The sequence below is a fragment of the Rhinolophus hipposideros genome (assembly GCF_964194185.1).
Source record: "Rhinolophus hipposideros genome assembly, chromosome: 20".
Lineage (NCBI taxonomy): Eukaryota > Metazoa > Chordata > Mammalia > Chiroptera > Rhinolophidae > Rhinolophus > Rhinolophus hipposideros.
The window spans coordinates 25,344,211-25,356,401 of NC_138066.1; the positions used below are offsets into that span (position 1 = coordinate 25,344,211).

The 12,191-nt window shown below is 36.9% G+C and overlaps 1 protein-coding gene across 1 annotated transcript; it reads right to left on the reverse strand.

Moving 5' to 3' along the window:
• On the reverse strand, positions 1–6,423 carry SMG8 (SMG8 nonsense mediated mRNA decay factor). The gene is made up of 5 exons (XM_081028011.1): positions 6,064–6,423; positions 4,536–6,000; positions 3,817–3,962; positions 2,523–3,395; positions 1–2,128 (listed from the first exon to the last, which is right to left on the reverse strand). The coding sequence occupies exons 1-5, from the start codon at positions 6,406–6,408 to the stop codon at positions 1,931–1,933; spliced, it is 3,027 nt and encodes a 1,008-aa protein (XP_080884137.1). The 5' UTR covers positions 6,409–6,423; the 3' UTR covers positions 1–1,930.
• Between the last annotated feature and the right edge of the window lie 5,768 nt (positions 6,424–12,191).

Sequence of the window (12,191 nt, forward strand, 5' to 3'; positions counted from 1 at the left end):
TGCTACAAAACAAATATAATTTCTTTAATACAATCATCACTTTTGAAATTTGCTGAAGTAAATTTTATATGATTAGAGAGAAAAACAGTACGCAATACAAATACACAGCCCACATTTCTCTAACACAACACGTAAACCTATCATTTATGGATAAAAACAAACATCAAGTACTGAGATCGTCTTTTAAGCAGGTTATAAATACAAATAGCATAAAAATATGTATTTAAGAACTCTACAGAAATTCAAATTAGGGTGGCTTCTGTAACCAAAAATAATTAAGGAAAATCATTTACTAATTTATGCATGTAAAGTTCTTCCATATAGAATGCCATTAAAAAGGAAACAAAGAGAAAAAGACACAGGTTTGCTCTTCTGACACCTATTTGTTCTCAATCTGTTATTCAAGTCTTAGAGGCTATTGAAAAGTCCAAACAACTATTAGTACATGCCCTACAGAGCAATCTAGCTATATTTCCCAAATGCAGTGTGCTATTTAATAAAACCAACCAAAAATCATGCTTAGTACAAAAGTAATTGTGATTTCTTTTTAAAATTATTTTTATATTTTTTCAATTACAGTTGAGCAATTGTGATTTTTTAAAAAATTGATATAAAAGGAATGAAAGATATAAAAAAGATGAAAAATAAGGACAGAATGAAAGAAGAATGTAAACTAATTTTCACACTGGCTCACATTCTCCTTTCCCTAATCAAATTAGAGTAAATGGGCATAAAAATACATGTAATTAAATTATACTTCCAAATTGGCTGTCAATCACGTTTCTCCCTATACATTTTATTTTTTTAAATTTCTGATTAAAAGCAAAATTTTCAATTTTAGTTTCTGGTGTAGAACATAGTGATTAGACATTTATATAATTTCCAAATGATCACCCTGATAATTTTCAAATGATCACCCTGATAAGTCTAGTACCAATCTGACACCATTGTTGTTATATTATTGTCTATAATCCCTATGCTGTACTTTACATCCCTGTAACTATTTTTATAACTGCCAATATGTGCTTCTCAATCAAAACCTAAATAACTGCTTTAAGCTAGTAGTAAGATATATTATACAAATACTACATTTCATACATATTGAAAAATAAAATCTCCAATTCTGTTTGCCCAGTCTTACGAAATCAATGTGTCTAGGCAAATATAATCAATTACATTAAATTTTGGTATGTTATTTTGCACATTTATCTAATTGGTGATATGTCAGTGTCACCACGTTGATGCTGGTGAAAGTTATCATTGATTAATAAGCTTTGTATCACTTAGCAAATTGCTTCACAGTATAGGAATTTTTAAAGCAGAGTATGTATTAATATTTTGGGTTAAAAAGCAGTAGTTCAGATAGCATTCATTTAAAATATGGTATCTCACCAGTCCAAGAATCAAATGGTATGAAAAAAAGAATCTAACTCAGGTACCGGGATTGTGGGCCAAACAATAGAGCTTTTTTTGCAATTAAGTCCTCAGAGCACTACCAGATAACTTACTGGATCATCATGTTTTGAAGATAATTTCAAGAGCAGCATCTTAAGGAAAATCCCAGCTAAAATAGAATTTTAGCAAAAACAAAGTTTTGGCTCAACGTGATTATGCAACATTCAGTTATGATAGAAACAAGTTTTATTATGGACAGCGAAACAGAAATAAAAGAAAATAAGAGGTATCACCATGTATTTTATGTCTTTTCCAGAATAACCAACGTTTATTAGGAAGTTGTAGCCCTATTTACAATAAATATCAACAATATCGTGAAATAGTAGAACAATTATTGTCCAAATACTGAACTCCTGTAAACCAAAACACATTTTAGGTTCAAGAAAACACAGTATACAAATACCAAATAAAACACTCCATACACACCAAAACCAAAAACCAGCTCAAGTTTAGGATTGAACTGGCTGGGAAACACTTATTGTGTTACTGCTTTAAGAACCCCTCGGAGCACCTTGTAACTCATTAACTGCACATTTTCCTTTGGAGGGAAACAAGGTCCTCTCTCTGTCACATATGCATAAGGAAATCTCAAAACCCAGAGACCATCTGGTGGGAGAGTGATCTCTTGTTTTTCTGGGTAGAATACTGGACATGGTGGTGGGCCTGGTTGAACCTGAAAAACATAAGTAATATAATTATTTTCAGTAAGAAACACCTGAAAAACAAATGCCTAAACAAATAATAGGTTTGTAGGTAATGGGCACACTCCTAACTCTAATCATATCCAATACTCTATATTATACAGTCTCAGATGTTATCCTGCTTTTCTACAGATTTTTAACTTTAAGATCTGATTCTGAACCAATCGATGTGAACTCATGGTGTGAACTGATTAAGACATTCACAATTAATTTTTCAAGAAAAAGAATATTAGGTATAAAAGGTATTTAAAATTAAGACCCATTTAATGAAATAACCACTTTGATATTACCCTGTACTTTTTAAAAACAATCAAAACAAGCATCAGCAGTTTTTGTTTCGAAGACAGAAAGAGTTGTATTTCTTACCTGAGGCATTAGTATTATCTGCAAAGGAGCATCAGGAACCACAACAAAAAGCCTCATAAGTTGAGCATAATGTGGTTTTAGCCCTCTACCTTGAGATGATGACAGAATATATAAGGGCATGTCACTATTCAGGGCTTTTAAAGCTGATTCCTTTGGACCACTTCCCATTACTTTCATTATTTTGTCAGGTCCTGAGCACATAAACCTCCGACCTCGAGAGTCTTCATATTCAAAGCCCACAAATGCTCGAGCTATGTCATCTCGCCGTCTTCCTCTTCCCATTACAACTGCACTTCTCTTCCCAGGAATAGCTTTATTTGGAGCAGGCCAAGAATTGGTGTCTAAGTCTCCTTCATCTTCAGCTCTAGTCCTGATGACAATGTCCCAAGGCATAAGATAGTTTGTTCCTGGAATGAAGCCCTGTTGGTCTAAACCTGTGTGAAAGTTGTAAGACTTAGCAGGGCCTAGTTTAACCAAAGACCAGCTGGAGAATTTGGGTAGGAGACCTTTAGGGCAATTTGAATGCAGCATGCCTGGGAGATACTCAACTGTGGATGCCTGTCTATCAATCAAGTTTGGCCTCTTCTCAGTTTTTACTTCTCCTTGACCATGAACTTCTGGATTATCTCCTCCTGCTTGTGGATCAGCAGGATAGGTACCTAAACTATCTGTGGATTGGCCTAAACTCAAAGCTAAACTCAGGCTTGTGCTCTCTCCTTGGGTTTGAGGTTCTTTTTCTTTAAGTTTATCAGCATCTGCATCTGGCGGGGCAGGAGAAGATTCATTTTTGGCAGGAGCAGGATCTGGAGTACTTGGTTCAAATACTGGGAAATTGATATGATCCAATTTTCCACAACATTTTTCTTCCAAAAGCTATAGAGGAAGAAGAAAAAAATACCCCTGTGAACTTTCCATTTAAAATAACACACTCTTCACTCTAAAAAGCAGGATCAACAATTAATGGGGAAGCAAGTAAGTATATATAAAGAACTTTCCCTTGTCTATATATCACACTGTAGTCACATTTACTTTTGTAGATATTTTGCTTCTGATAAATACATATTTTTACTCAGTTGGTTTACTCAGTTAAAAAAAAAAGAAAGAGAGAGAGAGAGAGAGAAGGGAGAGAAGGGGAGAGGGAGAGGGAAGGAGGGGGGAGAGAGGGAGAGCGAGAGCGAGAGCGAGAGCGAGAGCGAGAGCGAGAGCGAGAGCGAGAGAGAGAGAGAGAGAGAGAGAGAGAGAGACAGAGAGACAGAGAGACAGAGAGAAAAGGAAAAAGAAAAATTCAGTCTACCTGATAAAAGTCATAGTTAGCTGCCTTGATATCAAAGGGGTCATCTCGAGGTGCTTGCTTCCTTCCACAGTTACAGGCACCAGTGGACCGAGCTCGGCTATTGTGATATAGCACAGGAGGATTTCTATCAGCCTCTGGTTTTTCTCCTGGAAAATACAATAGTCACTATTCATTTCACACACACAACACAGAGTGAAATTTAATTTGCACTCTATAGCATCTAAACCCCAAATTTCTCCATACAGTACTTTGGAAAAAAACACCATCACCACCAAATCTTGCCTAAATACACGTAACAGAAGAAACAAGTGAAAAATACGTAAAATTATATTTTCAATCTAAAGTTTTTGGATTTTCTAAGGTTTGTAGGTTTTTGTCATCATCATGGTGACCTTACTTTTCATTATACTCATTTCAGTTCAACAAACATTCCAAGATAAAAATGTTAACATAAAATTTCTGAAACTTTGTACTATTTAACAGTTCTCATTTCCTAATGCCCTAGAGCTCATTCTTTAAATACTAGAAAATAACTAGTAGTCATAGCTGGTATTTTTTTACAGCAGGAGGGAAAATTTAAATCTGATGCACCTAAATTTAAAAAGAACCCTACAGGGTTCTTTTTAAAACATCAATACATCGTGAACAAACACTCTTAAAACAAAAATAATTAACAGCTTAAAGTTTTGATTTCAAAATGCTGAGAAAATTTTAGCTACCTGATTTAGGTAATGAGTGAAATTTATGTACACAGTGTTGATCAGTTAAACTTCTCTCCTCACAGAGCTGATGGCCATTGCTCCAAAACTTGTAGCAGTCCTCGTGTAACTGCATGGCGTATTTGTGAAAGGCTGGACCCCTAGCATGTTGACTGTACACTCGAAGAGCCTGGGCAAGCTGATTCTTATGGACAGTCATTGTGTAATTATGAGGCAAATTTGACTGATAAGCACTATGGGCCATGGGTAAAGCTTTTTGGCACCGATTTTCTGAGAATTTGGTGTCAATATCCAAAAACCCTTCCAAGACTTTAATACTGCTTAAAATCTTGGATGTTAGCTCCCCAGTGGGTGACCCCAGGTCCTCCTCTTTCCCATCAATAGCTACTTCATACAGTTTTGAAGCTGCTGAGATCCACTTCTGATAAGTGGGAAGTTCAAAATGGGAAGGCTGTGGGTTCCTGCCCACACTGTCATCAAAACCTTTCTTGCTTAGCACTAGCTCCACATGCTGCCATAGGAATTCCCGAAGAGTGAAATCCACTAGCTGCCCTGAAGAACTGGAACTGCTGCTGTCAACATGGAAAGAAAGTTGTTGTCGGTTGTGTTGCCTCATCACCTGGTATCGCCTGGGCCCAGAAAGGGGTGCAGGTACCAGCAAAGATTCCGGGTCCTTGACAGTACAATGACTCCTAAGTTGGTCCAGCAACATGCCTACTGGGTCCTCCTCCTGACTTCCTGGAACTATGTACACAAAAGCTTGGTTGGCAGGCACAGTAAAGAGGCAGTTAATACTCTGATTAGTCAAGACACGACTCTTCCGGAAAATTCTATAGATCTGGTCCTCCAGGGCATGCTGCAGTCTCCTTTTGGGAGAATGTTTCTTGGGCTTGTCTGGATGAGCTGGGTCTTGGTTCCGAGGGGGTTCCACTTTGAGGGCTCCATTGAGTTGAAATAGGAAAAGGAGTCTAGGTGGACAAGGTCGGCAGTTAAGTTTCCAGTCTTTGCCAACTGGACAATCCTTAATGGCTGTCTTGAGAAGGGGCAGTACTTTCTGTCTCAGTCCATCCAAGGCTCTGAACACTCGATCATAAGTGATGTCAAAAGAACAAGTGGGATGGACCAGAAGCAGGATGTGACAGACGGAGAAAAGATAAAGCAGACTGAGGCACTGCAGCTTCTCCTGATGCTTCCAGAACTCGTGCGTTTCTGCGTGAGGTAAGGAGAGGCCGCCTCCAGCTTCCCCGCTCTGAAGGGCTCGACAAGCCCGCAGAAGCTGGTAATTGTCACAGATGGAAGTGAGAAGAAGATACAGAACCTTGCTTTCCTGGTTGTAATAGGCCTGCAGAAGGCTGTAGTCCTGGGAACTTGGCTCAGTTTGGTTACCTTCCGCGGCAGCTACACCTCCCGGAACTGGATCCGCGGCCTCGGCCTCGGCCTCGGCTCCGGCCCCGGCCCCGGCCCCGGCCCCGGCCCCGGCCCCGGCCCCGGCTCCGGCCCCGGCTCCGGCTCCGGCTCCGGCCCCGGCCCCGGCCCCGGCCCCGGCCCCAGCGTCTCCGGCTCCACCAGCCTCCCCGACAGCGCCTGCCTCGGTCCTGATTCCAGGCTCTGGGTCCCCCGGATCTTGGTGCTGAAAGAGGGGAAAGACCTGTCGGTCGCACACCGTGTTCACAAGTGAGAACTTCTCGGAATTCAGTCGCAGAGCCGTCTTGCCGAAGATTCCCACCACGCAAATCTCATCCTCTCGCCAAGGAGGCTCCGGTCCGCCAGGCGCGCTCCCTCCGCCCTCAGTAGGGGACCCCTCGGGACTTTCAGGGCTGGTCCAGGCTGAAGCTCCCATTAGAAGCTCTCGCAAGCTGACAGGACCCGCCATGGTGCAGAGACTTCTCTAGAATGCTTCCGGTCCTCCCTGTAAAACCAACCGGCTTTCGTTCAGTTTTGAAATCCCTCCTCTGCTTCTTCAGTTCCTGCTTTCCTCTCACTTTAGGTTCCGCCTTCCACACCTCCTCTCCTCCTACGTACGTAGTAGTTTTTCGCCGGTTTTCCATAGTCCTACAAGACAGCCGGTTTAATTTTCCTTATTGCGGAAGACTGTAGGAATCGAGGTATCAGAAAGACAATTGGAAGCATTTCAAAGAATACAAAAACACTGCGAAAGAAGAGTGGCAAGTGACTGACAAAAGAAGAAAAGTAGTTCAGTGTAAGCTCCAGAACCTTGCTACACAAGCTGTAGTCTGCATTTCTAAAAGGAAGCTTGTTAGAAGTATAGAATCTCTGGCCACAACCCACCCTACTGAATCAGAACATGCATGTTGTTTAATTCCTAGTGATTTGTCTGATTGAAATCCTAACTTCCTAGGGTGGTCTTGGGTGTCTGGGTGCCCCAATGCTGGTACCATGTGCTGGCTCCACGTCTCAATAACGTGTGATGTTAAACAAGTCCCTTAACTTCTCCAGGTTTCATTTCCTTTCAAGGTCTAAATGGGGATCAGGGAGCATTTGAGATCTTGCTCTCTGGCCTGCGTCATCAATGTGGTTCAAATGAACTCCTATAAAAAAATTAAATAGGGATTTAAAAAAAAAACCGAAAAGCTTTCCTTTATCTAGCCCACAGGGTACTTTTGAAGACCAAATGATGTAGATACTATGAAAGTGCTTTGTAAATTGTTGTGGAAATGGCAAGATCCTTAACACATCGAGGTTGTTCCTCATTTATCACATGCCCAGCCTTATTCTCCCTTAGTAATAACTGGCTAGCACCCAATAGGTGGTGTGTGTTTGCGTTCAATAAATAAATTCCAAAATGGATAAAAACAAAATATTTAAAATCTTAGCGATTTGTACACACTGTACAGTTTGAGAAAAGCCACTCTAGAAATATCTTGCAAAGTGAACAAATTTCCTTTTTCTATCCTATTCGTAAATATAATTCACTCACTTCAATGGAAAAGAAAGCCAGTGATTTGGAAAGTTCTATGGAGTACAAGCTTTAAAAAAAATTTCTCAAGCTCAGAAGAATATATACCAAAAAATACACCAAAATGTTTAAAACATGTTGGGATTTAACAGTTTTTCTTTACTCTCCTTTTTTCTGTTTTTTTGTTTGTTTTTTAATAATAGACTTTATTTTTAAAAACAGTTTTAGGTTCATAGCAAAATTAAGCACAAAGTACAGATAGTTCCTGTATACTCTGCCCTAACCCTGGCACAACATCTCCCAGTATTAATACTCCTCCAGTGGTACATTTGTTATAATTTATGAACCTACATGGATACATTATCATCACCCCCAAATCCAGTTTACATTAGGGTTTATTTTTAATGTTGTACATTCTATGGATTTATATTCTATGGACATACAGGTTTAAAATAGTTTTACTGCTCTAAAATTATTCTGTGTTCTGCCTATTCATTCTTTCCTTCCCCTAAGCTCTGGCAACCACTGATCTTTTAAATGGCTCCTTAGTTTTGCTTTTTCCAAAATGCCATATAGTTGGAATTGTAAAACACATAGCCTTTTCAGATTGGCTTCTTTCACTTAGCAATATGCCTTTAAGGTTTCTCCATGTCTTTTCATGATTTGATAACTCATTTGTTTTTAATGTTGAATAACATTTCATTATCCGGATGTACCACAATTTATTTATTCATTCACCTACTAAAGGACATCTTAGTTGCTTCAAAGTTTTGGAAATTATACATAAAGCTACTACAAACATCCTCTTTTAGGATGGTTTTTGGGTGTACATCCTCTTTTATTTTTTATCTCTATTTTCTAATTTTTTTACAATAAACATTTTTTTTCAATTTGTAATGTTAAAAAAATTCTTCCTTGAAGAAATGTGGAAAGCCTTAACTTAATATTTGATTTAATTGACTAGAACTTTGAAATGTTAGATTGTTTTTTAAAATACTCTTGGCTTTAAAGAAATGGAATTAGATCATTTGTGTAGAATGAGTTCTCATTGGGATGTCAAATAATGACAATAAAATAATAAACATAGATTACTTAGTGTGTTTGTGCTAAATCCTTATCAAGAACCATCTCATTTATGTATGATCTTACTTAAATGTGGAATCTAAAAATACCTACTCATAGAAACAGAGAAGAGATGGGGGTAGGGATGGGTGAACGTGATCAAAAGGTACATACTTCCAGTTATAAGATAAAAAGTTCTGAGGATGTAACACGTACAGCATGGTGACTATAGAGTTAACAACACTATTGTATTTTTGAAAAGGAGTACATCTTAAAAGTTCTCATCACAAGAAAAAAATTGTAACTGTATGAAGTGATGGATATTAATTAAATTGTGGAAATCATTTTGCAATATATACATATATCAAATCGTTATGTTATGCCTTAAACTACTACAGTGTTATATGTCAATTATATCTCAATACCACTGGGGGGAAAAAGAATTACCTCATTTAATTCTCAAAGGAAAGATGGAGCCCCAGGTCGTGGGCTAGTTTTTTTAATATATTAAGCTATACTGGTCTTCCATTAATTCTTCTCAACCAACTCTTATTTACTAACAAGAATTTAGAAAGGAGTAGAGGTGGGTTTTTAAGTGTATTTTCTAAAATTTTGTCTATTTGATTTTTACTTCTTCTCTACTTTTACACGTCCAGATTTTATGTCTCTTTGAAAAGCCAACTAAAATAAAATATTCTACGTTTATCCACATAAATTATATTGTGGTCCTCACCATGTAGATTATTCGCAATGTTCAGTAAGTGACTTTCTGATACAAGATTATTTTAACAATTCTTTGACGTATAAATCCAGGGAAAGTAGTGTATATTAAATACACACATTGTACAGATTTCTCAAGTAAGCAAAAATATTGAAAACCAAATAGAAAAGACTCACTTGAAGAAAACAGAAACAAGAAGATACTTTGCTAAAGGGACCACGGATTGGTATAATCACTCAGAAAAATAGTTTGACACAAGAGTAACTCTTGTACACATACACACATTTAAGAATGTTCATGGCATGCATGTTTCATAGGTAATAGCCAAAAAACTAGAAACAACCCTAATGTCTATTAACAATTGAATGAATTACTAACTATATTCACATATCAAAAATAATCTATAGCAATGCACAATAACATGGTTGAATCTTTAAAATAAATGTTGATTGAAATCAGCCAGAAACAAAAGAATATATATGATTTTGTTTATATACAGAGAATTCAGAAGCAAGCAAAATAAACCATAGCATTTGGGGATGCATACTTATATTTACAGGGTAAAAGCAAGGAAATATATGTTGTAAGAAGCAAATCAGTAATTACTTTTAAAGGAAAGGGATTATGATAGGGGAGGGAGATGGTCAGGGTTTCTAAAGACACTTACAAAGTCTCTTTCTTGATGGTTATATGAATACTTGCTGTATGATTTGTTAATTTATATGTTTATGTTTTATGCACTTCTTTGTATGTGCTATATAGTAAAAAACATTTTAAAAAAGAGAAAAACCAAAGGTTTTTTTAAAAAATTGCTTTTTATTTAAAAACATAAACAGATGTAATTTGGTTGTTTATATTCTTTGGTTGTCATTCAGTCTCCAAATAAACATTGGAAGCATAAGATCAGCAACAGTTTAATGAAAACAGAGCATTTACAGGATTCCCAAATGGGTACAATATAAAATCTGTCATTAAAAATTAGTAAATGATGTAAGGCAGAACACATTTTAATACTGGTACAATGGCAATAGCAGCTTTACAAATGTTTACCATAGGATTTCTATATCATTTTTTAAATGAACCTTTATTCCACAGGAATGATCAAATCATCAAATCATTTAAATTGATATAATACAGTGTTTTATTAATATTATAAACATTATAAGTGCCCCCTAAAATATTCTGTACAAATACTCAATTGCTTTAGTCTCAGTGATCATTCCATTTATTCATATATAATATAAATGTAGCTACACTGTTTCCCCCAAAATAAGACCTAGCCGGACAATCAGCTCTAATGCGTCTTTTGGAGCAAAAATTAATATAATTTTTATATTATATATAAGACCGGATCTTATATTATAGTAAAATAAGACCACGTCTTATGTTAATTTTTGCTCCAAAAGACACATTAGAGCTGATTGTCCAGCTGGGTCTTATTTTTGGGGAAACATGGTAGCAGGTTTTTAAAAAAAAACTTATTAGAAGCACCTATGTTTCTTAACTGCATTATCTGTTTAATTTTTATCCATAAATGTGCTGTAAACATAGATGTGGGTCTCATAAAAACAAAACAGCATCCCCAGGTCTGCTTTGCAGTCTGGTGATTTTTATAATACTATTTGGCATCTCAAAGCAATAATTATCTGTGGAAATATAGGCATTTCTGGGAAATTGTTAAAATATCTTTTTAGCATAAGCTAACCAAGGGATATTTCAAGGATGTCATCATCTATGTGGCTGCATCCTTTGAGGCTACAAAGTACACTGAAGATCTGAAACCCCTCGTTTCCTCTCCATGAAACACTGCTATCCTTATTCCTGGAACTGCAGTGGAGGTTACCAGCATCAAAGCTAATCCTGTGCCTTCAGTCACACTCACCCTAACGAGAGTTCCCCTTGCTCCCATTGCACATTAGTGATGGATCCTGGCTGAAACTATAATACTGTCCACTGCTAAGTAGATATGTCTGACAAACTGGGGACTCCCAGAAATACTTGGCAACTTTGTAGGGGACTGACTGATAGGGTTGCCAAATGAAGTATAGGATGCCCAGTTAAATTTAAATTCCAAGTCAACAATGAATAATTTATTATAAATATATCCCATGCAATATTTGGGACATACTTAAACTAAACAAATTATTCATTGTATCATGGGACATATTTATACTTCAATGTTATTTGTCGCTTATCTGAAATTCAAATTTGATTGGATGTCATGTATTTATATTTGCTAAATTTGGCAACCCTGGATTGGCAGGAAAGAACAAAAATCCAGTCAGGTGTGCACTATTACTATTATTGAGTTAATACAGTATTGAGGACAGGGAATGTGGTTCTACAAGTGAACCTGCTATGGAACTCAGAGAATCCTTGGCAATGAACTGTGGAAAATACAGGGCTCATGTTGAAGTCTTCATGAAGTTTATATTTAGCTGCATGCATGTGGACAACAGACATCAAAATAACAAGTATCTTAGACTTCAGTGAGCCATATATAGCCACTTACCTAAGACGCTAGAAATGATACATTCTAATTTTTAAGGTCATATTGGATCTTTTGCTTCTAATCCTTTTGAAAAATAGTTGGGTTTGGATGGAGAATGGTCTTACCTCTTAATTGTTTATAGTGAACAGAAATCAAATCTGGAGGGCCTTTTTTATTGATCAAGTTTGTAGCACTTAATAAATGCATGAACTTTACAGGCGAAATACTTTTCTTTTCAATTACCCGAGAATGCCCAAGATGAATGGGAACTAGGTTATTACCTTAATGTCAAAACTGTACTTACAGAGTACAAATTAGAGTTATCTAGTCAAATCTGAACAACACTAAATTGGGTAATTCCAGGATAAAAATTGTTTTGGAGATTGTATTTTCTGTTCTATTTTCTTATTGATCATGCAAACTAGAAATATCCAAATACCCAATTTATACCACAGTATGCACAAA

Excerpts from the sequence above, each read along its gene's own strand:
- SMG8 (XM_081028011.1), bottom strand. The coding sequence starts at position 6,408 with ATGGCGGGTCCTGTCAGCTTGCGAGAGCTTCTAATGGGAGCTTCAGCC. Across the intron at positions 3,963-4,535 it reads TCACTCATTACCTAAATCAG|GAGAAAAACCAGAGGCTGAT; the intron begins GTAGCTAAAATT and ends TGTATTTTCCAG. Across the intron at positions 3,396-3,816 it reads CTAACTATGACTTTTATCAG|CTTTTGGAAGAAAAATGTTG; the intron begins GTAGACTGAATT and ends CTTCCTCTATAG.